The sequence below is a fragment of the Capsaspora owczarzaki genome (genome assembly GCF_000151315.2).
Source record: "Capsaspora owczarzaki ATCC 30864 unplaced genomic scaffold supercont2.3, whole genome shotgun sequence".
NCBI lineage: Eukaryota > Filasterea > Ministeriida > Capsasporidae > Capsaspora > Capsaspora owczarzaki.
Genome location: NW_011887294.1, coordinates 1,022,645 through 1,044,991, shown reverse-complemented (window position 1 = coordinate 1,044,991; position 22,347 = coordinate 1,022,645). Strand labels below are relative to the sequence as shown.

The 22,347-nt window shown below is 53.6% G+C and overlaps 7 protein-coding genes and 4 non-coding genes across 11 annotated transcripts; 3 read left to right on the top strand and 8 right to left on the bottom strand.

The window, feature by feature from the left end:
- Positions 1–1,825: 1,825 nt before the first annotated feature.
- On the top strand, positions 1,826–4,803 carry CAOG_02313 (solute carrier family 41 member 1). The gene is made up of 5 exons (XM_004349013.2): positions 1,826–3,201; positions 3,346–3,709; positions 3,798–3,951; positions 4,131–4,431; positions 4,545–4,803. Exons 1-5 carry the CDS (start codon positions 2,728–2,730, stop codon positions 4,728–4,730), a joined length of 1,479 nt encoding a protein of 492 aa, XP_004349063.2. The 5' UTR covers positions 1,826–2,727; the 3' UTR covers positions 4,731–4,803.
- Positions 4,804–4,955: 152 nt separating this feature from the next.
- Positions 4,956–7,051, bottom strand: CAOG_02312 (SNF5/INI1 protein). The gene is made up of 5 exons (XM_004349012.2): positions 6,384–7,051; positions 6,064–6,230; positions 5,744–5,954; positions 5,520–5,658; positions 4,956–5,351 (listed from the first exon to the last, which is right to left on the bottom strand). Exons 1-5 carry the CDS (start codon positions 6,940–6,942, stop codon positions 5,144–5,146), a joined length of 1,284 nt encoding a protein of 427 aa, XP_004349062.1. The 5' UTR covers positions 6,943–7,051; the 3' UTR covers positions 4,956–5,143.
- Positions 7,052–7,306: 255 nt separating this feature from the next.
- Positions 7,307–11,934, top strand: CAOG_02311 (hypothetical protein). Its single transcript, XM_004349011.2, has 3 exons — positions 7,307–7,772; positions 7,988–11,727; positions 11,832–11,934. Exons 1-3 carry the CDS (start codon positions 7,344–7,346, stop codon positions 11,899–11,901), a joined length of 4,239 nt encoding a protein of 1,412 aa, XP_004349061.1. The 5' UTR covers positions 7,307–7,343; the 3' UTR covers positions 11,902–11,934.
- CAOG_02310 (ribonuclease P/MRP 30 subunit) lies at positions 11,929–13,501 on the bottom strand. Its single transcript, XM_004349010.2, has 4 exons — positions 13,342–13,501; positions 12,951–13,249; positions 12,653–12,844; positions 11,929–12,516 (listed from the first exon to the last, which is right to left on the bottom strand). Exons 1-4 carry the CDS (start codon positions 13,415–13,417, stop codon positions 11,998–12,000), a joined length of 1,086 nt encoding a protein of 361 aa, XP_004349060.2. The 5' UTR covers positions 13,418–13,501; the 3' UTR covers positions 11,929–11,997.
- A 158-nt stretch (positions 13,502–13,659) lies between these two features.
- CAOG_09426 lies at positions 13,660–13,751 on the bottom strand. The gene has a single exon. It is a non-coding gene; the product is annotated as a tRNA-Ser (tRNA).
- Positions 13,752–14,014: 263 nt separating this feature from the next.
- Positions 14,015–15,108, bottom strand: CAOG_02309 (orotate phosphoribosyltransferase). Its single transcript, XM_004349009.2, has 2 exons — positions 14,997–15,108; positions 14,015–14,693 (listed from the first exon to the last, which is right to left on the bottom strand). The coding sequence occupies exons 1-2, from the start codon at positions 15,086–15,088 to the stop codon at positions 14,096–14,098; spliced, it is 690 nt and encodes a 229-aa protein (XP_004349059.1). The 5' UTR covers positions 15,089–15,108; the 3' UTR covers positions 14,015–14,095.
- Positions 15,109–15,292: 184 nt separating this feature from the next.
- On the top strand, positions 15,293–15,384 carry CAOG_09421. The gene has a single exon. It is a non-coding gene; the product is annotated as a tRNA-Ser (tRNA).
- A 199-nt stretch (positions 15,385–15,583) lies between these two features.
- CAOG_09416 lies at positions 15,584–15,691 on the bottom strand. The gene has a single exon. It is a non-coding gene; the product is annotated as a tRNA-Ser (tRNA).
- Positions 15,692–15,904: 213 nt separating this feature from the next.
- On the bottom strand, positions 15,905–16,012 carry CAOG_09411. The gene has a single exon. It is a non-coding gene; the product is annotated as a tRNA-Ser (tRNA).
- A 774-nt stretch (positions 16,013–16,786) lies between these two features.
- On the bottom strand, positions 16,787–18,451 carry CAOG_02308 (hypothetical protein). Its single transcript, XM_004349008.2, has 4 exons — positions 18,320–18,451; positions 17,984–18,241; positions 17,271–17,795; positions 16,787–17,068 (listed from the first exon to the last, which is right to left on the bottom strand). Exons 1-4 carry the CDS (start codon positions 18,419–18,421, stop codon positions 16,856–16,858), a joined length of 1,098 nt encoding a protein of 365 aa, XP_004349058.2. The 5' UTR covers positions 18,422–18,451; the 3' UTR covers positions 16,787–16,855.
- Positions 18,452–18,657: 206 nt separating this feature from the next.
- Positions 18,658–22,339, bottom strand: CAOG_08593 (hypothetical protein; the record flags this gene model as incomplete). Its single annotated transcript, XM_011271891.1, has 10 exons — positions 18,658–18,924; positions 19,089–19,814; positions 19,916–20,119; positions 20,225–20,427; positions 20,535–20,979; positions 21,077–21,107; positions 21,213–21,265; positions 21,394–21,414; positions 21,505–22,168; positions 22,302–22,339. 10 exons carry the CDS (start codon positions 22,337–22,339, stop codon positions 18,658–18,660), a joined length of 2,652 nt encoding a protein of 883 aa, XP_011270193.1.
- Positions 22,340–22,347: the final 8 nt, after the last annotated feature.

The window sequence follows — 22,347 nt, the reverse complement described above, 5'->3', positions numbered from 1 at the left end:
TTCAGCTCCCTCCACAACAAGTCCCAGGTTTCTCGGTCCTGTGAGCTCAGCGCCGGCTGCTTCTGGAATGGTTGCGCTGCCAGAAACCCGAACGATCTCCCCACCTGCGACTCTGGCAGTTTCTGTGCCCTTGTACAAGCGTGAAGAGATCGCACGGCGTGTGGAAGGTGGAATTTTTGTAACTCGCACGCTGCCACAAGGTACCCCACTGACTATCCCGTCGGCGAGTGCAGTTACCGTGAACGAGGTACGCGGCTTCGCCCCGCACCTCTTCGAAATACTTGAATTCCTTACCAAGTTGGCTGTTCAGCTCAGCAATGGTGCTCATTTCGGGTCGAATGGCCGCAGGTCGAATGGCCGCACCGCGACTCGCACGCTTGTTGGTGCGAGAGGCATCGGCAAGTCTGAGACGTGCATGGGTTTCATCAATGGCCGAGTGTTCTTCCAGTCTACATCAACTACACTGGTGCCGCGAATCCAAATCATGCGCTGAATCATCGCCATGGCGCATTCTTTGCTGGGCGCCCCTGATGAGGTACTGCGGCAGTGCGACAACAGGTGTGCACACAACGTCCTGCTCGACCAGTTGTGGGATTTGAACCTCAGGGTGCTCCTCATCATCGATGAGCTGGATGAGGGCTATCGTCATGCCAGTGACGCCCCTTTTCGTTCAACGCTCGCTGGATTGCAAGCATTGGGCAACAGCACCAGTGGACGTGTCGCGGTGGTCCTGTGCGGCTCGTCTTCTTCTCTGCCGGATCTCATCTGTGGTCGTCGCAAAGATGGCTTCCGTGATGGATGGCCGAACCTCAACAGCACCAAATTTTCTCTCGTTCGCATTCCTTCGCCATCGCCTCTCGACGAGTCGCTTGTGGCTTCCATTTTAAGTCAAACGAAACTTTGCCCCAGCACTCTTGTCAACCAGCGCCACCTCCTCTACTTGGCGGGAACCAACATTCGTTCTCTTCACGTTCATCTCTCCGATGCGAAACATCCGATGCCGGAGGTCGACCTGGAGCAGTTGGAGGATGGCCCTCATCAGTACCACAAGTGCGCTCGTCCACTCCTCACGGCGATCTTGGACAAGCTCATTGACAAGAACAAGGAGCTGTTAGAAGAGCTTGTCGACATGAAGGTTCTCAAGGCAATTCCGAGCCAGATTCAGAGCGTAGACTGGCCTTCCCGCTTTCTGCCGGTCGACGAGATAGAGATCGATGCACTCTGGAAAAAGCTTCAAGACCATCTCAAAGTCGCGTCGGATCTGCAAGCGCCGCTGCCTCGAACGCTCCGCCACCTCCTTGACGAAGGCGTGCTTATCGAGGTCGAGGGCGACTACTTTCCTTACAGCCTTGCCGGCCTGCTCGCGAGCATGCTCTGAAACATGGCACAGTGAGCAAGGTGAGGGCGCTCATTGTTCGCCTGGCCAAGCAATCAGGGAATGTCGCTAGCGTTGCGAAAACCGTTGTTGCGTTGTTGTTGTTGTTGTTGTTGTTGTTGTTGTTGTTGTTGTTGTTGTTGTTGTTGTTGTTGTTGTTGTTGTCTGTTCGACGGATTGGGGTGCGTCGTCTACTTGACGACGGATTGGGGCGCATTCAGCCTCTCTTTTTCGAATCTTTGATGTTTGTCTTTGTTGCTCGTCTTTCTGTTCGAATTGGTGTTTTAGTGTTGTATTGCAGACGCAATCCGTTCAACGAGCCGTTCATTGTTGGTGTTGTTGTTGCTGCTTCGATCTTCCTTCTCTTGATTTCTTTGCTTTGTGATTTTTTTTTGTTTTTTTTTTTTTTTCATTTCTTAGATTTTTTCAGTTTTTTTTTTATTTATTTCTGGCTTTTTTTCAATCTTTTTCTTTTTGGGGGGGGGATGCTCGCGGTGGATGGCAGTGCGCGGCACGCCAGTCCCAGCAGCAGCCGAGAGCCGCACCACAGTAGTAGCCATTGGGCCAGTGTGAGCAGCGACAACGGCAGCCCGAGCAGTAGCAGTCCGAGCAGTGCGAGCAACAATCCTCCTCCTCCTCCTCGCACAACCACACACTCGTCGGGGTCAACGTCACCCAGCAGCAGCGACCACTTGTTGCGCATGATAGATGCCGAGCTCAGTGCCAGTAGCAGCGGCAGCAGCAGCAGAGCAGCATCGCGAGCGGACAACAACCCGTCTGCAGCGGACGACGACTACGATCTGGGGCTGGGAGTTGAGGACGTAACCGATCTGCCAGCAACAACAACATCAACACGGCCGAAGCAGCAGCCAGCAACACCAATAGCAACAACCACACTATCAGCACACAGGCAGCAGGCACATTCAGCGAAGGACGCGCGCGGATTGTCAGACTCGACGATGCTCGAACAGGTTGACAACGACGACAACGACGACAACGACGACGACCATAATACAGCGGTGGCAGGGTCGGTGCGGCCGTGGCAAAAGCGCCTCAATCCGTTCGCGCGGTTGACTGTGGCGACACATGGGTACCAGCGACTTGGCACTGCAGACGAGACCAGCGACCGCCGGCATGACCACGGCAGCAGCAGCAGCAGCAGCGGCGGCTTTGGAGCTGGAAACGCTGGTGGTTCGGCGGCAGACTGGGGCGCTGGGACTGGAATCCATTCGTACAGCAGTGGGCACGCGGCAGACGCAAGAGCATTCGTCAGTGCAAGTCCGTACACGGACGGCAGAACGGGTGGCGCACCACGGACGAACGGCGGCGCCGTTGACAGCATCCACCTCGAGATGATGGGCTCCTCGAATTCGCTGGCCACCAACCACAAACGCGAGCAGCTTGTTGGACGAGACGCGTCCTTCGAGAGCCACTTTCAAGAGTACCAAGAGCAGCATGAAGGGTTGCTGCAGCCAAAGGACGCGCTGCACTCGACCATTCGTGGTGGTGGCGACAACCCGGACAATCCGGTCCAGCCGCCGCTGTCGCCCCGCCGCCATGTCATTCACCTCCCGCACGGGCTCTCGGATGGCACGAGCGACGATCCTTTGCAAGAGCACGATGGCGGTCTGTGGGTCTTCATCTTCCAGATTGTCCCCGCGCTTGTGATTGCCGGGTTTGGTCTTGTCTCGGCCGGAATTCTCCTCGATCGTGTGCAGCACTGGGATGTGTTTCAGCGATTCTCTGAAATGTTCATCCTTGTACCTGCGCTGCTTGGGCTCAAGGGCAATCTCGAGATGACGCTTGCTTGCCGCCTTTCGACAGCGGTAAGTTTTTTTAGGAGCAACTTTTCTAATTTTTTGTCTTCGGTTCGTTTTGTTGATGCTGGCGCTCGCAATTGGACCTCGTTTTTGCGACACTCATATGGTTGCCGTCCATCTCGTGTGCATGGCTTTTTGGCTGACATCTAGGCTGAAGGAGGCAAACTTGACGACCCATCCACCCGCTGGAGATTTGCACTTAGCAATCTCGCTCTCGTTTTGACACAGGCCATTGTCGTCGGCGCTGTTGCGGCCGGTTATGCCGTGGTGTTTGGCGTTTTGCTGAATGGCGACTTGAGCGCCTTCCACACTGTGTTGCTGTTTGTCTGCAGCATGGTCACCGGCTTCCTGTCCAGCTTGGTTCTGGGCGTCATCATGACTGGCATCATTGTGATGAGCCGCCAGTGCAGCATCAATCCGACCAATGTTGCAACGCCCATTGCTGCCTCTCTTGGCGATCTTGTGACTCTTGCCATTCTCGCTCTTGTTGGGCAGTTCATGGTGACGGTTCTAGGTGTGTGATTTGATCCTGGCTGCGTTTTTGTGGGTTGTTGTTCGTGCACAACTCACTTGGAGTGACTTTTGGCGGTCTGGAATTCTAGATGAGACAACCTCCCTTGTGGTCGCGTCCTTGCTCATCGCTTCCTTGGTGCTGAGTCTGCCCCTCTTTATCGCCATGGCAAAGCGTGATCAGTCCATTGCCACAGTTCTTCGGACAGGCTGGTCTCCGATTCTTGTTGCCATGCTGATTAGCAGGTGAGCACGGGGACTTCAGATTTTGAGCATTTTGCGAGTCATATGGCGGGTGTGGCTGACTTTAATGTGATCATTGATTCGTCTCATCGTTTCTCGAAACCTCCCCCCGTTCCCTATCCTGATACACGCACACACCGTATCTGGCTTGGATGTGACCTTGTGGACCATCCTTGTGATAGTGGTGGCGGTGTTATTCTTGAGCGACAGATCGATGATTTCCCTGGCCTAGCCGCTCTCGTGCCAATGCTGTGTGGCATCGGTGGTAACATTGTTGCCATCCATGCAAGCCGTCTATCTACCAATTTGAACTTGGGCCGAACCGCGCACGCAGCGACAGAACGGAAGATTGTCATTGTCCTGATGACGCTCGTGATTCCTCTGCAACTGGCCTTTTTGTGGGTGATTCGCATGTTTGGTGCCGGCCACACGTCAATCACGCTGTTTTTCATTACTGGCTACATTGTCTGCTCACTGGTGCAGGTATGTCATTTGTTGTTGTCGTTTTTTTGTTTGTTTTTTTTCTAGCTTGCCTTCTCTCACCTTCGTGTCCTTTTGCGCCTCCCTCTGCATCGATTTTTTCAAACTACACGTAGCTTGGCATCATGATTTCCTTCTCCCACTGGCTGGTCCACGCCGTTATACGATGGGGCATGGATCCGGACAATGTTGTTTTGCCATACCTCACCTCTGTCGGCGACTTGATTGGCACTGGCACCCTTGCTGCCTCGTTCTTGATTCTTCGCTCGCTTGGCGATGGCGATGATGATGTGGGCGAGTAATCTGTTTGTTTGGCGCTACCACTTAGCGTTTTGTTTTCTTTTTCGGTAGTTTGTTGTTTGCTTGTTGTTTCATATCTTTAGTATTGCTATTGCTTCTTGTGGTGTTGAGGGTCCCATTTTAGTCTTGTCACGAGAAATTATTAAGTATTCAAACCAAGTTTTATGACGTTTTTCAGACTTTATCAACAAACAATGCAAAACTCGCTGTTGTCACAGACATTGCAAGAGTGTTCATGAGGAATGGTGTATTGCTCAATGTGCTCTAATGATAGGCGAAACACAACAAGTAGAATTTGTAACTGTGAGACCTTGAGTTGTTCGGCATGGAATTTTCAGTTCCTGCCAACAACAACGGTAACGCTCGTCGTGGGCACGCTATGGTGGAGCATGACAGTGTTAACAAGCACTTTTGCTCAACCGCGCTTGCTTCGGAACCCAGTGTATCCGGCCCGATTCCGAGAAGGGCCAGTCAGGCGCCCACTGCGTGTAAAGACAGTGTCCTCGTCGACCGGCTCCCGAAAAGCGTCAATGTCAGCCTGTGTGCGAGGCAGAGTGCTGGAAAATGTAGGCTGCTGAGCTTCGTGACCCGAAGTGGGCTTTTTCTGCAAACGTCGTATCCGTCTGTGGGTGGTGTGAGCAGCAAAGTCAAAAAGCACAAAGTCGAAGCATAAGTTTTCAATTGTGGGGGATGCTATATGCTGCAAGGTGCGTGTCGCTTGCCATCCACACACTGGCAACAAACACACAACAAACGAGCTGCTTCAATATTAGCACGCTCGAGCTCCGTACCGCGTTTCGCGCTCGGTATTCTGCCGTAATCGCATCATTTCTGTTTCCGATAGCATTTCTATTTGCGGTGACCAGTCGTTAAGCAGTGTTGTTGGCCGGAAGACAACGTTGATTGGAGGCACTAGACCCTGGGCGATCGCTGCGGCAACAAAAAGACACACAAAAAAATCGTTGAGACAAAAACAATGGACGGGAGTGGCTTCCAAAAATCCAACATCACCTACCAGCATCTCCTTTTTGGCCACCGTGCATCAGCAACCGAGCGTGACCGACTAATTGTTCACGAATGCTGTGGGCAACAGCCGAAATAAACTCGCCACCGAGAGCCAGCTCGGCGCAGTAATTGACGGCGAACGCCTCTGGATCGTTCAGCCAGGGGCTAGTTTGCCACTCGAACTGGTCTCGTAGCGAAATGCTGCCAATGTGTATGCTCAGCTGCTCGACGACACAACAGGGGCGTAAATCGAATGGCAAGCCAAAAGTTAGCATTGTTGGCAAAGCAAACCAAAAAAAAAAAAAAAACGTTATGCTTCATGCCACATACCTTAATCATGATGCGATGGTCTCCGCCGACATCAGGCATTGGTAGAGCAGCAAATTCCAAGAGCTGTTGCTGAACCGCAGATTCAATGGCAGGGACGAAGGTGGGAGTTGGCAAGCGAAGCTCGGCGCAGAGCAGTTCAGCAAAGCGTCGCGGTGTTGTTTGCGTTTCTGCGACAATGCGCGACCACAGGGGAGGTAAAAAGAAAATGGATTCCGTGAGAGTCATTGGAGATGATTCCAAGCAACAGCAGAGTGAGTGTGAGGACCAAGAATCAAAGAATTGGCGGGAAATCGCTTCAGTTAGTGATGTAGAGCACGTACCACCGAGATCCCAAGTGAACACGTCTTGCAGCTTGATTCCTTCGATTTCAAGGTCGAGTCTGATTGGCACGAGTCGAGGTGGCGCGAGCGAGCCTGCAGCCACCAGCGACACGGTCGGGACTGCAGCAGCCAGTCGAGCTGGACGCGATGATGCTGCGACGGCTTCCTCCTCGTCCTCGTCGTCCAGCCTGGCGGGGGCTGTAGTTTCGCTTCGTGGCGAGCCTTGTCTTGCCTGTGCGGCGTGTGCATCGCGCGCCGTGTCCGACGTAGCGGCAATGCTGCGACCTGTCAAAGCGTCCTTGCCGCTGCCGTCGTTGTCGTTGTCGTCGTCGTCGTCGTCGTCGTCGTCGTCGTCGGGGTGCTGCTCTGGCCGCGCTGCAGTGCTCACCGATGTATGCGACTGCGATCGCTTGGACGGGTGACTGTATGGCCCCAATGGTGACGGTGATACTGCTCCTGATTGCTGCAATGTAATCTCAGCACATGCAATGTATGGCACAGCCGTGCTGCCAAACGGTATCAAGCCGTTCTGCGCCACCGTCTGTGACAAGGCAAACATGCTTTGCTGCGTATGTATGTGTGTGTGTGTGTGTAAGGGTGCGTCAACGAGTGAGAGTGCGGGTTCGAGACGACCTCGAGGCAGAACGGAAAACGAACAAACTCAGAAATGAAATCAAAGACTGGCTGAGATGCGCAACATAACAAGCATGGCATGATGGCACGGTTATTGCATGCTATGCCCATCGATACTTGGGGGAATCGGTTGGAGCGATTGGCACAATGATCACCCTGGGTTGAGCTGCTTCTTCTTCTTCTTCTTGTTCACTTGTTCTGCATTGAATCGCATCAACTCAGACAATCAGTCTGTGGGGTTTTTTTTTTCTTGTCCTACTCTTTTTGTATTTTTTTGCCACTCCACTCAAGTTTGACATACAGACAGATACCAGACGAACGAGAGGGATGGACGGCGCAGCGTTGGCTCTCGTGGACGCCGAGTTCCGCGCGGCCCTCGAGATTGCCTTCTCGGGTGGTGCCCTGCGCAATCGAGTTGCACATACGTCCAGCTCGGCATCGCCAGCACCGTTGGCTGGGCTTGGACCGCAGCAGGCGGCTGGATCGTCTGCAATGGAGCTCGAGCGCGCCCTCGGCTACCTCGCCCAGTTCCAAGCCAACGACGCTGCGTGGTCGTCCTGCGTGTCACTGCTACAGGCGTATGCACCTCACTTTCTGCAGATTCTCGCAGCGGTGGTCGACAGCGCATCATCCGCGTCGTCAGCCTCCGCCGCTCAGCCAAGCTCAGTGTCGGCTGCGCTTGCGCGGCTGCGCTCGATCAACATGGGTGTTGAGGCTTACATGTGCGTAACTGCTGCTCAAATGTTGAAGAACAAGGTACAAAAAGAAATGGTGGTCGATCGTGCATTTTTGCTGATTGAGAAGGTGGAGAGGGGGGTTGTGGTTTTTGATTCTGAGATGGATCTGTTGTCCACGTCCATTTGTTTTGGCATAGTGTTACTCACTCATTGCGCAACAATGTACGTGGTCTTGGTTTTGTGTTTTTGGATTTGGATTTGGATTTGGCGGTGGCTTGGGCATCTCCATTCAAGGTACGGCTGCAAGCTGCTGGAATTGCCCCAGACGCCCTCAACATGATCACGCAAAACTTGGCACAATTGGTCGGGCTCTATCGAAATGGCCCATCCACGGTTCGCACTCAGCTATTGGTTGCGTTGGCCGACTGTGCCATTGCGAGCGGTAACGTCACTGCCGTGCTAGAGTCGCTGCTGCGAGACTTTGGCTCGGACATGCTTCAGGATTCGTTCCTGCAGACGATCGAAACCGCGGGCTTTCTAGTCGACCCCGTTTACATTGCACAGCAACGTCTGGGCTCGTTGGATGAGTCTGTTTCCACTGCACTCCTCGATCAGCTCCTCTCTGCGCCGTGCATGGTCGATTTGCTCATCAAGATTGCTGAAGAGGCGTCACCCATGAACACGGCGCTTCCCGATCACGTGCGATCTGCGGCCACCGAAGCCCTTACAGTGGCCTTCCCAGAGGTGATGGTGCTGCTGGGGAAGACTGCATCGCTGGGCACGCTCGCGTTGGCCATCTCTGCCGCGGTTGCGTCGCAGCCAGCGGAGAGCATCATGCCCACGCCTTTGGCAGCCACCCTGGGCTCGATTGTTCGCTCGCTGTCTGTTGGCGGAGAGTTGGCCACCGCAACACTTACTTGCTTGCGCTTGTGGCTGCAGCTGTGCAAGCTGCCTTCCCCGTACACGCTGGACCAATCCCTCTTCACCGCGTTTCCCGCATTTGCCTTCCCGTTTGCCATCCTGCAGCAGCATCCAGAGCTTCTCGATCCCGCCAGCGATACCATCAAAGCCCTCTGCTCGGCTACGAGCCATGTGGCTCGATACCGTCCGTGGGTCGCTGAGCTGCTTCCGCGCATCCTCCGCCTCGTCGACCTTTACCGCGAATCCGTGGCTGAAGACGATGGAGACATGAGCAATGCGGTGATTCGCATTCTCGCCGGTGCTGCGGATAGCTACATTGACATGCTTAGCTCTATTGCCACGTACACTGGCAGCGTCGCCAATCAACCAGACTCTAGCGTCGTTGCTGTGGATGAAATTGGCGATGTGCTGGAGGAATGGCAGTTTGCGTCGGCAACCGCGTTGGTCGATGCCGTCCTCGAGTGCAGCTTTCATCCAGACTCGGAAGCCGCCAGTTTGACCTTTGCCTTTTGGCATCAGCTCGCCGATGCAGTTTCCAGCCGCGCAGACCGCCTGTTGCTTCCCCGCCTTGGCTTTCTCCTCACGTCGTTGGTCTCACACATGGCGTCAGCCGATCCTTTGGTCGAGGAAGACGACTCGGTCGACCCAGCCTCTGCAATGGAAAAGCGAGCAGTCGGCACAGCGCGAGAGCTCCTCGACCCGTCATCCTCGTTCCGGGAGTTTCGAATTGACGCGCAAGATCTCATGTCCTTTGTCACGCGCTCTGTGGTCGACGCAGACACCTGCTGCTTGCATTTGATGCATTTGCTCGCCCAACATGTCGACGCCACTTTCCTGCTTGACGATGCGAGCCGCGCCAGCCACTCTGGCCAGAACGAGCCGGCACAGCTGGTGCCCTCCATTACCTCATCCAGTGCCTTCTCGGTGCAGTTGCTGCTTGCGGCGACCTCTACGCCAGTCCCGTATTCCTCACCGTTTGCCACCAGCGATGCCGGTCGCCCAATTTTGCTTGCTGGTTGCTCTTGGGTGGAGGCTGCCTTGTACGGCCTTGCAGGCCTGGCACCGCACCTCTCCTTCAAGCGCAATCCCGTGCCGTTGGACTCGCTCGTGCAATCCTGCGTTGCTTTATTGAACAACGTCCAGTCCGTCGGGGCTGCTGGCGTCGACGTGGCCCTGTACACGACCATCTTGCGCTTGTTTGCTGCGCTGAAAACGTGGATTGCGCGTAATCTACCGGACGAATTGCTTGCTGGACTCATGCAAACACTCATCCGCTTTGTGCTGCAGCGCGAGAACAGCGTCGTCACGTCGCTGGCTGCCAACTGCATCGCCAAGATTAGCATTGGCTGCTCTGAGCAAAAGCGCAGCTTGCTATCGTTTGTCGAAGTCCTCATGCAGGTCATTGACTCGACCGAAATCACCATGGCCATGGATCCTCGAAGCGTGGTGCAACTGGTCAAGGCCGTCATTTCGGTCGCTGCGGCTGGACAAGGAAGTGCCGCTGGCAACAACGAGCTGTGCTCGCAGTTGTTTGCAAGTATTTCCAGTGCCATCATTGGGCAGATTGCGCAGCATCCAATCCTCACGGGAGATGTGCGCAGCACCCGTCTCATTGGGCGGCGAACACAGCGACAGCAACAGCAACGCCATCAACAGGCACACAACCGGATCCCAAACAACAGTGTCGTCGTCCTTGATGATGATGATGACGATGACGAGAATGGTAGTCTTTCCCATGTGCAAGAAGCGACAACGAAGGGTGCCGGTATCGACGACCAGCAGGCGCCGTCCCACGAGGACATGGCAGTGTTGCTGAGTCGCCTCAAAGCCGTGTTTAAAGAAAGTGCGCCAGTGTCCTCCACTCTTCTCAGCAGCGCAAGTCATCCGTGCATTCCTGTGCTGACCGAAAGCTGGCCGCTCTTGTTGCAAATCATTCACGTGGCGCTACCTTCGCTGAGCGAGAATCGCCGCGTGGTGACGGCGGCGTTTGGGACGCAGCTCGTGTCGTCGTCCTTGCTGTCGATTACGGCCGCTGAGAAGCTTGTCACAAAGGCGTGCCGGTGCTTGATTGCTGCGCTCAAGGCGCTCCAGGCGCGTCGCTTGCTGTTTGTCAGTGTGATTGCGCGCAAGCTGGCGGAAGTGCTTGCCAACCCACTGCAGGCCAGTCTGCTTGAGGCGCAGCAGCAATTTGGTGACGCGCTCAATCCAATTGCTGCGCAAATGCTCGCGAGCCATCTGTGGTGTCCGATGGACTGCGTGCTTGACCTTGTCATGGAGCTTGTGGCGACGGTGCCGTCGTTCACAGATGCGCTGGTCGATCCGGGGATGATGAGCGAGGGTCCGACCGAGTTGCTGGACGCTCTCGCGAGTCTTGTCGACCGCGTCGTCCACATTGTTGCGTCGATTCCTCGAGTCGGCGATGCGGCCATGCTGTCGGACGCGCAGGCTGTCATCAAAACGCTGCGTCTCGTCACGCGGTGCATTCTCGACTCTCGGCTTTGTGTGTACGTGCTTTGCAGCGGCGTCGTGGAAGGGGTGGCACAGTTCAATGCCCTCCTTGCAGCCATTCGGCTGGGCTTTGCGGCTCTGGCTGTCGACGACCGTCAGCTCACCCTGGAAGTCTTGCAATTTGTGGGTCCATTGTTGGATCTCGTCCAGATTGCGGTGGATTCGCAATATGGCACGCAATCGTCCATGCTCAAGCAGAGCAGCAGCTCCCTGATTTCGCCAAGCGTCATGATCGCCGTGGCCAACCAGATGGCCTCCTTGATGGCTGCTGCTGGCAATGTGTGCCAGGTCGTCGTGAGCCCTACCATTGCCAACTCTGTCGCAAGCGACTCCTCCCAGCTGAGCACCCTCGGGCTTCTCGTCACGACGTTGCTGCACGGGCTCATTCAAGCCAGCCGGTGGCGCGTTGAACACACGGGCCTTGTCACAGAGGCACTGTTCAAGTGTGCGCGTTTGGACAAGGCGCTGGTGCTGCAGCTCGCGCAAGCACACGTCGCGACCATGCTGGAACAACAGCAACAAGAGCAGTCCCAGCATGCTGGATCGCTGGGTGGCGCGAGTCAAGTTGCGGCGATAACGGATGCAGCTATTGCAACGTTGACGAGGTGAGCAAAACGGAGAGAGTGTGGTTTTGCGTGAGTAAATGTGATTCTCATCGTTGACACTGCTATTGCATTGTGTTTTTTTTCTTCTCTTGGTTTGATTCTAGCGCTGAGGATGAAGACGAATGGGATACAGAACTCCGCAAGCTGGCCAGTCTGAGGCACGCAAGGTTTTAACGAGGTGCTGGGAACTCGTGTTTTACTTGAGAATGTTTTGTTAATTATTGCAAAAATATAATAATTCCATAGTAAAAGCCGTAATTGCGCTCGGCATCATAGCTTCATCGGAGTTTGGTCAGTGTCATCATCATCATCGTCATCCTCGTCGTCGCTGACGTCTTCATCCTCGTCTTCGTCGTCGTCATCATCACCGCTTGCAGAAGTGCTCCTGATAGGTCGCTTGCCTTTGGCTGCAGTAGTGTTGGCAAGTGGTTTCATGGTAGCAGCAGCGTTGCTGGAGGGAGCATTTTTGGAACCAGCTTTGTCGGCTTTCGCGGCGGTTGCTGCGAGCGGAGTGATGCGAACAGCAGAGAGACCAGTCGTGAGTCGTGTTTCGGCATGGTACAGAACGCCGCGGGGTAGGGATGTCAAGCAATTGCGCGAACGCTCGTGGGTGAGTCCGAAAAGGAGACCAAGATTCATCACGTCGTAAGGTGAGCGCAGCTCGATCGGTTTTTGCGCGCCGCTGGAGAGAATCACGTTTCGGCCTTTCGTTGCCCGGATCAAGGATAGTGCGTTTAATATCAGCGAGCGACGCGATTCAGAGTTGCGGATGGCGTCCGTGTACAAGAGCTGTGAGCACAGGGTTTGGGGGGGGGAAATGTGGGTTAGCTTCCAAAACCCAACGCACCGAAAAAGAAAGGAAGCACACATGTCGCAAGCCATGCTATGGCCTGGACGAGTGCTCACTGACGGCAGCTACACGTACCTCGAATACAATCCCTTGTTCAAGGGCAACGCGCGCCATGCTATGCTTGATGAAAAACGGTGTTCGCTTGGACATGTCAAGCGTGATAATGTCCACCTCGCTGGACTGCAGGCACTGCTGCAACAGCTTTTCCGTTTCCGGTTGAACGGCCAGAATGTCGTAGTTTTTGAGGACTTGCTGGTAGTTGGTGCACTGCACGCAGCAAGTCAAAGTGCAGCGAGTCAAAGTTGGTCCTGTCGCTCATTGCAATCCCCCTTATCGAGCCAGTCAAGCAAAACAAAAACGCAATGCACCGTACATATCCTGCCCAATCTTGCTGGTCGGCAATCACCACAGTGAGGCGAGACAGCTCCAGCATGGATGAAGTTGGCGTCTGTTTGAGTCGGTCGGCGATTGCAGCAGTCCAGCGAGTGCGACTTGAGGCTATGTTGCTGGCCGCAGCAGCAGCAGCAGCATTGGACGTGGGTGTACTACTTGAACTACTTGGTGCGTGCACTCCGTCGGCAGCAGCAGGGACAAACGGGGGTGGAGGAACGTTCTTGCCAACGGCGATGCGCCCTGCAAAGCGCTGGTTGTATGCCACTGCGCCATAGCCAACTGTGGTAATTCAAAAGGTGCGATGCAAGTGCTGGAAGTGAGTGAGGAGTGCTCTCTGCGACAGAAGCATGTGTCAACTCGAGTCTACGCACACGACGTCAAGTGCTGGCGGAACTGCAGCCGATCGGACTGTGTCGCAGGTGCAGAAACACACAAATCGACAAACATGGATGTGTTAACAAGGGCGAAACGGCGGACTGAGGAGGCAGACGAAAAAGCAAAGAGCGTCGATGGACTGAATTTGAAGACTGAGCCAAATCGATGAGACAAAAGGAGACAAAAGGCGTTCGGTTGTGTACTTGTGATGTGGTGAGATGTATGTTGTAAGAATGGGGAAAGGTCCTCAAAGTTCGAGGCGTGGGATGCAAAAAAAAAAAAAAAAAAAAAAAAAAACAGAAAGAAAAAAAAATCGCACTCGACAGGACTCGAACCTGTGCCCGAAACTCGGATTTGATTTCGAGTCAAACGTAAGAATTTACATTAACCACTCTACCACGAGTGCGTGAAAGTTGGCGGGGCGAATGCGTATACGATAGATTACTTGTGCAGTACAACTTTTGCTATTCCTTGTGAAATTTGAACATAGACACTTTGCAACTTGGAGCGGATGAAATACGTTGTCATGTTGCTCACCATTCAGATAATAAAAATCTTAAAGCAACAAGAAGCAGTGGTTTTTTCAGCAGCTTCGTTGAGAGAACAAAAGTGCGCGTTGCTCTTCCACGCAGCTTTGCTAGCTCGATTGATACTACTTCTTGTTTGTAGCGTTGAAATAGATGTATAGGATTATATTGGAAACGCAACAAAAAGGCTCGAAAACAAACAAAAAAATATCTCAAAAGCTTTTCAAAGCTTCACGCCGTACTCGGCACGGTACGCCTCGACGGCCGCGAGTGTCTCGGGGGTGAGTCCCTCGTACGCAACGCCGTTGCCGCTTGCTTGTTGTGCCTTGAGGAAGTCAATCAGGTCGCCCAGGGTGACGACGCTGACCACCTTGACGCCAAACTCGTTCTGGACTTCCTGGATGGCGGACAGCTCGCCCTTGCCGCGCTCTTGGCGGTCAAGCGCAATGACAACTCCGACAAACGAGGCTCCTGCGTGCTTGATAATGTCGACCGACTCGCGGATGGCCGTGCCGGCGGTAATCACGTCGTCGACAACGAGAATGCGGCCGACCAGCGGGCTGCCCACAATGACGCCGCCCTCGCCGTGGTCCTTCTTCTCTTTCCGGTTGAAGGAGAAGCGCGTGTCTTGGTCGTGGTGCTCGACCAGGGCAACGGCGGTGGTCGCAGCCAGCGGGATGCCCTTGTATGCCGGGCCGAACAGCACGTCAAACTGGAGGCCGTCGCGCTTTTGTGCGTCGGCAATGGCGGAGGCGTACACGCGGCCCAACTGCGCGAGTGCCTTGGCCGTGTTGAACAGGCCAGCATTGAAAAAGTACGGGCTGTTGCAGAGAATGAGCAGAGTGAGCTGATTGCGTTGTCCAGGTGCGCCTTCTGTCATTGTCTACTGATGCAGCACGGCGTGCAGAGCATCCCGCAATTTCGATGGGGGGGGGAGTAGTGGATGGATGGGTGGATGGATGCGACTCGCGGGTTCACAGGGAAGGGGGGTTGGTGATAGCACCTTGTGTCGGCGAGTTCATTGTACAGTCCACAGCGATCGCACGCTCGTTGATTCCCTTGCCTTCCCTGCACCCGCTCAACTCTGCCTCTGCCTCCACCGCGGTCCAAGAGTAGTCACATACCTGATGCGGCCAGACTTGAGCTCAAAGCGACCAAACTTGAGCACGCCGTACTCGAGCGCCAGCTTGATGAAATCGTGCTTGTACTGTTCCATGGCTAAAATTGTGCACAAAGAGTGGGACTGTCATCCGCATTGGTGGGTGGCCTGGTTTGGCAGTGGAAAACCGTCCAATACCGTTGAATCAATGAAACGGCGGGGTCTTGCCAGGTCGCGAAGAAATGAGAACGTCTTGCAATTTCGGATGAATGTGCGGATTTAATCGAGTAAGCAATTGGCCAGCCGCGTCGTCATCAAAGCGCACTCGTGGTAGAGTGGTTAATGTCAATTCTTACGTTTGACTCGAAATCAAATCCGAGTTTCGGGCACAGGTTCGAGTCCTGTCGAGTGCGATTTTTTTTTTTTTTGGATTGAAGGGGTTTTTTTTGTTTTTGCCCAGCTCCGAGCGTCATGCAACTTCGTTTGAATGCTTTTTCTTTTTGTAGTTGATGGGTGTAATGTGAGTGAAAGCTGGTTGAAAAAAAAAAGAAGCAGGAGGACGGAAGGACTGAAAAAAAAAAAAAAAAGCAACAGAAAAATCAAAAAAATCAACGGACTGTAGAGGACTCGAACCTCTGCCCGAAAATCGGAGTTGATAATCAGGATCTTCGTTGAGAAGACCATTCTAGTCAACCGGCTTAACCGCTCACCCAACAGCCCCGTGTTGATGTTTGACTCGGTGGGCAAAATGACTTTTGATTCGGGATTGTGGCTGTGAGAGTTCAAGTGTTGATGCTGCTGCGATTCCAGCAAACAGAGCATTGACAACGTGTCCACACCAAACAAGAGTCAATCATGTGTGAAAGGGAGAGGCACAAAAAGAAGACGCAAACGAATAGAAAAAAAAAACCTGAAAAAGCAAAAAAAAAAGCGCGGACTGTAGAGGACTCGAACCTCTGCCCGAAAATCGGAGTTGATAATTAGGATCTTCATTACAAAGACCTTTCTAGTCAACCGGCTTAACCGCTCACCCAACAGCCCTATGCTATTGAGAATGCTGGTGGGCCAATGCGCTCTCGATCCAAATCGTCCGCGAAGCAAATCGACGGCGAATCCAGTTTTTGGTTGGTGGACTTGCTCGTGGTGTTTGCAGGTATCATAACATTCAATTTGTCACTTCTGCTTTGTTTATGAAGAGAGCGAGCTGCCACAGGCGTCACATCTCGAAAATCCAGCATCTCACCTCGTCCATTTCGCGCCGACAGGCCTTTCTTTCCGAGCATGCAACTCGAAACATGATTATTTTGTTTACTTCAAATGTCTGGCGCATGGTGGTTTGTTTGGAATCGGGCTGGCGCGTGAGAGCACTTTCGGCGGTGGTTGGGGTGCGTGGTCGCAACTTACACTTGCTTTCAAGCTGATTGATCGAGTCTGACTTGCCGAATTCTCAAACTCCTCGTCACGGAAACCTTGTAAATCTTGTCTTATTATATTTTCTACAATAAAAAGTCCCAGCAACGAATGCGGCACGGAGGATCCAGTATTCTGCCAGCACACGACACTATTGTTCGCCAACTTTCGAGTCAAGCCATCCACACCAGATCGGTGTTTAAGCCGAGCCGCCTGGTATGCATGTTGCAGTAAAATAATATTCCAACGATTTCACGGGATTGCCGGTGAGCGGAGAGCCGCGGATTCTGGTGTTTGCCTCTCTGAAAGACAGAGGATTATTCGCCGACGCGACTTGGCGCTGTGCACATTCTGCATCCCATCTCCCCCCGATTCCCAAACCCTCCATCATGCTCTGCAACAAAACACAAGTCGACAACTTTATTCACACGTGCATCACATAGAGGTACCACAGCTGAGCAAAAAGTCGCAATATCAAAATTTGCCTGGAGCTACTACTCGCAACTCTGCAACCAGGGTATCGCTGGACATTTGCGGCGAGCCCGCGTTGGCGGCTTCGGCAGCGCAAACAAGCTCTGAAATCTTGTCAATGACAGGTGTTGCGATGCCATGCAATCGAGCGAGTCGCTGGATTTCTCCATTCAAAAAGGACAACTCAGTCTTGCGATGTAAAGTGAGGTCGTCATACTAGTCAATCCGGTAGAAAGGAAACAAACAAACAAATAAACAAACCGCAGTCCATCCAAGCAAACAGAAAAAACAAAACAAAACAAAAAAATGAGTTCAGCAATTCGAGAGCACCATCCATCCAATCTACCATCCTATCTGTTTGATTTCCTCTTGCAAACCCAGGGAATGCCAGCCACAACCCATTCCCCAATTCACTCACCATGGAGCTTCGGGCGGTGGGATCAATATTGATTGATGTCGCCGAGACGATTGGAAAGAGCCAATCCGGGAGACAGAGCACCCACGGCACGACCCACAAGGGGACGGGCACAAATGCCTTTGTGGGAATACGGGCAGCAGCGAGAACAGCCAAGGCCTCGGTTTGCATAAAGCTAAGGATGCGGCGGAGACTCTTGCTCAGGAACTGGTCGCGCAGAGGAATGCCGGTCAGTGCATTCAGAGAGTTGTTCAGATTGATGACGAGCTTGCCGTAAAGGATGCTCATAATGCCAGACCGGTCGTAGTAGTTTGGGTTGGCCACGCCAGGCGGTGCGCGAGCAAACGCAGCCCGGAGTCTCGGGTCCAACGTTTGTTCAAAGCACAGCGCTCCCGACGATCCTTGATGGTAGGCAGCAGGCCCGCTCTCTCGGACATTGAACGGCACACTGCCCGCAACAATCACATGCTCGGGTAGCATTTCTTGCAGCTGAGCGATGCCTTGGACGCCGTTTTGCAACGTGATGATCTGTAGCGCCAAAAAATCATTCCAGAGCAACCAACCAAATGAAAGGCTTGTTATTCTCTCATTGCGCTCCCATCGTATAGTCACAGTTGGGATGTCGTATGGCAACGTTGCATCGTCCATATCCATAAATCCGCCAACTGAGCTGAGCGGGAAAATCCGACGTTTCGCCGCTTCCGCACTCATCTCACCTGCACGCTTGTTGGAAGCTGCTTCAGCACGGGGATCAGAGCAGCAGTATCTGCGAGCTTGACTGCAATGAAGACGGCATCCAGGTGCTCGCGCACGAGGAGCTGAATGTCGGTGATGACTGAAATCCCGGCCTGTCCCGACCGCTTTAATGGCACCTGGAGCGGAGCCTGATCTGCGCGCTGCAGATAGCTCGACAAGGCCAGTCCGTTGCGCTCTGCCACGGCTTTCTTGAGGCGATCACGACCAACGAGGATTGCCTGCGATTCCGACAAACTCAAAGGCTGAGCAAAGCAAGCCATCAATCACTTTCGTTCGCCAATTCCAAAGCGTTTCACCTCGATCTGCTCGCCAGGTGGACTTTGAAGCGACCCATAGACAAGCGAGCCAATCACGTAATTTCCGATGCATCCAGCACCCAGCACAGCGACGCGGACCATGATGATGGTTTGAACAGTCAAACAGAAAGCAAAACAAAAAAGACTGAACATGTCAAACCAACCAAACAAACTCAGATTTACTGTATCTCACTCTTCTCACAAAACATGATCAAGCATGCAACCAACCAGAAATAATGTTCAACAATACAGGCATAGCATCAAACACACACAACGCACTCAAACGAACTTTTCATCTGAACTTCACCATTGATCCACAACGCACTCCAAAGCATGCTCTAATCATCAGCATCATCATCATCGATCGCAGATTCCAGAAGCGGCAGTGCGGACTGCTGCCCAGTGGCAGAATCAATGCCAAGGCTCGCCATCTCTAACGCCGTCATCCAGCGCTCGACGTCCTCCTTGGTTTCAGCTTGGAAGAAGAAGGTGCGCATTCCATTGTGATGAATCTTGAAAGTAAAATCACGATCAATGCCATCTGCGCTCTCAGTCACAGCGACCTTGTAAGATGGCAGTGGAATCATGCCGAGCGCAACCACATCCTAATTTTGAGCAGAACAAAAGCAACAACAAAAACAAAAAAACAAGACAATCATGTTTCGTCAGTGAATCAAACAACTACAACGACTGCTTTTAACCCCAACCACCACCATCATTCATCACCCTCCTCCCACTTTGCAAAACACACCCATGCAACTACACTTACCTCGGGTGCCTTGTAGTAGTAGAGGCAAAGGTTGCGGAGAACAAACCATCGCCGCTTCCAGTTTTTGCGAATCGCGCCTTGCTTGGTCAGGAACCCTGCCAACGTGGAGTTGCTCGGCTGGGTCAAGCCGGCTGCCGGTTCAATCAAGGACGAATTGGCCACGACTTTTCGTGTTTTCTGCCGACGCAAAGCGTGCGGAGATGCGATCCCATCCTCTTCGTCCGGATCTTGCGGCGAGGCCATCGCGCCTGTACCGAGACCAAACGGAGCCAGAGACGTGTCGGGAGCAAAATCGGGCGTATCTGGATTCGGCGAAACTGCGCGGGCAGTGCCACCTGCCTGCGGGGAAATCTTCACGTAGCACTCGCGGCAGACACGCGAAGGTTTGTTGTCACGGTACGACAGCATGACAGAGTAGGAAGTGCAAGTGGAACAAAAGACGCGACCGCAGTTGCGACAATGGTGGCGACGGCGGACAATGTTAAATTCTGCCGCGCACTCCATGCACATGGTTGCGCCAGAGTCAGGCACCCAGACAGGGGCTTCTGTAGCGCCCACAACGTCCTGCAAGCCAATGCCCATCAAGCTGCCGCCCTTATCTGCCGACTGGCCTTCTCTGCCACCATTGTCCGGGGTGCTAGCGTTGGGAATGGGAATCAAACCGCTGTTCGTACCACCGGGATTTCGAGTGCGTTCCTCGAGCGCTTCCATGGCCGTGGTGATGTCCTAGAGCAGCAAGACGGACCAGAGATCAGCAACACGCGCGCAAAAAAAAAGGCAGAATCCTGCAAACAACCAACCAATGGTTTCCCGCCAGCAACACACACCTTGACCCAAGCGGCCTTCTCTTCAGCGCTCTTTGCTTGAAGCGTGAACGACTTCTTTTGACTGAGAATCTGGAATGCGTGCTCCTGAGCTTCGTTCTCGATCGAGCGAACCTTCATCTTGTTCAAGGGGAGGGCCAGGTGCAGGGCGTACAACGGGGCGCCAGTTGATGGCTGCGGACTGACGTGCAACAGCAAGTCATTAAACTGGATTCCAGAGATAGAGAAGATGGCGCTGCTGGTGAGCTTTTTGGCACAGCACACACACACAGACACACAAAAGCGAAATGGACTCGCAAACACAGCCCTTACCAAGAACAAAACTCGCGGCTTCAAACCTTTGCGACACATCTTCCGAAGCTTGCCCTCGCGGATGAGGACACGACCTAGAACGACGAGATTGAGCGGTTGACCCACGAGCGACGATTGGATTTCCACCAGCTTGTGGAAGTTTTGCTGTTGTCGAATACTTTCGTTCACATGCAAGGCGACACTGGCAATCACCTTCACGGCCACTGTTCCATGTTGAAGCAAGCAGCCGAAACGTGAGCACCCGAGACACACCTCATTATTCTTCACCATTCTCTGGCCAGGGTGAGACGCCAGCTTTTAAAAAACTCGCCTTTCGAATCGGCACGATCAGGATCGCCCTTCCGGGTCTTCTTGAGGTAGTCTCCCAGGAGCAATTTGTAACGAGGAATGCGCTGCACGGGTTCCAGCAGACACGCCTTGAGCATCAAGTTGCGACAAGCTGGGTTGGCTTCGCATTGCTTGACAAGGTTTGCAAACGCTGTCGATTTTTTCGTCCATTCATCCACGGCCGAAATGGCTCCATCAAAGTTGCGAATGTACGATGTGTACATCTTGAGGAATGGGGCAAAGCGCAGAAAAACATCGCCAATCCGCGGTGGCGATTGCTGGTCTTCTGTGACTCGTGTTTCAAGCTCGGCCAGCAATTGCGAGTTGAGCGTCAGCAAGTCGCTCACGTTGGAGAAGATAGAAATAATCACTGGCACGGGCACAATGTTTTTCTCCTTGTTGGCCTTGACCAGTCCGTCCAAGAAGACCTGCGCTCGGTTCCAAGCGAAAAAAAAATCCGTGTGAGAACAACCAGCCGAAGAAGCGCCGACCGTCACGAATGGTGTCAAGCAGTGTGCGACAAACCTCGGTAATCAGCTTCAGCGTTTGCACGTAACTGGAAGTCAGCCAACAAATCCACAGGGAAACACGCACAAGCCATGTGAACTTCTCATACCAGAAACAACTGTCAGTACTGTCACCAATCGACTGGTGTACTTACGTCCGTTCTGTTTGCACAATCTCTTGTACGATGAGCCACCGTTTGCGCAGGATCTGGAGGGGTATCAGGCAACAGCAGCAGCGACAGCAACAGCAACCACAACAACAAAAACACCTGAGGGATGAGCAATTCCGTTTCAACATTGTGAGAATTGGTGATTTTTTTGCGCTGCGATCGTTACCTTGGCTTCCTCCTCGGGTTCCTACAAAGCCAAAGCAACAACAACAACAACAACCAAGAAGAGTGAGCGAATGAAAAAACCAACACCCCGGCAATACGCCTCGTAACGCACCAACGGGCCTTCGTCGTCCGAGGACGAGTCGTCGTCGCAAATGTTCTCCGATGAGCCCGCAGAACTGAGAGGAGTGCCTGAGCCCGACGACGCAGCAAGCGCATCCACACGCCGAGAATGTGCTGCTGGTACGGTTGGGTTGCTCGAGTTGGCTGCGCCGGCGGGCTTGTTCGAGGCGAGGTTTGGTGAGGATGCGGCCGACGTCGCTGCAGCGAGCTTGAGGCTGGCACTCACTGCGAGCGCTGGCTGAATGGCTGGCGAGCTGTGCGAGGATCGCTTCCGCTCAGTCATTGCGGCGTCCGTCTGCTCGAGCTCATCGAGAATGGCCTGCGTCCGCGCTGCCAGAATGTTGAGCGACGAGACCTTGAGCTTGCTAAAGTCCGAGCCACTGCCAGCACCGCCCAAGCCCAGCGGGATGAACGTGCGAGGTGCAGCTCCATTCGTCGCAGAAGTCGCAGTGGCAGTGGCGGTAGCAGTAGTTGCGGTAGCAGCGGTAGCAGCGTCAGCAGCAGCAGAAGCCGCAGGAGTGTTTGGCTTGGACGCTGCCGTCTCGCGGTCGGCCGGGCTGCTCGTGGCGGACGTGGCGGACGTGGCGGTGATGGAGATGCCATGGGCAGCAGCAGGGAAGATGCTTGGGGGAGCGCGGTACGCTGGGACGCTGGCACTGGTTGTGATTCCTGCGGTTGTGGTGGTGAATGGCTTGCTGACTTTTTGTTGTGTTGTTTTGCAACCCTTTTCTCCCCTTTTTTTTTTTTCAGTCGGCTTTGGTCGGCGGCATCGTCATTGTCGAGGATAACACGCCCGAGTTGCCAGAAGAGTTGATTGAGATTGCCATTCCCACAC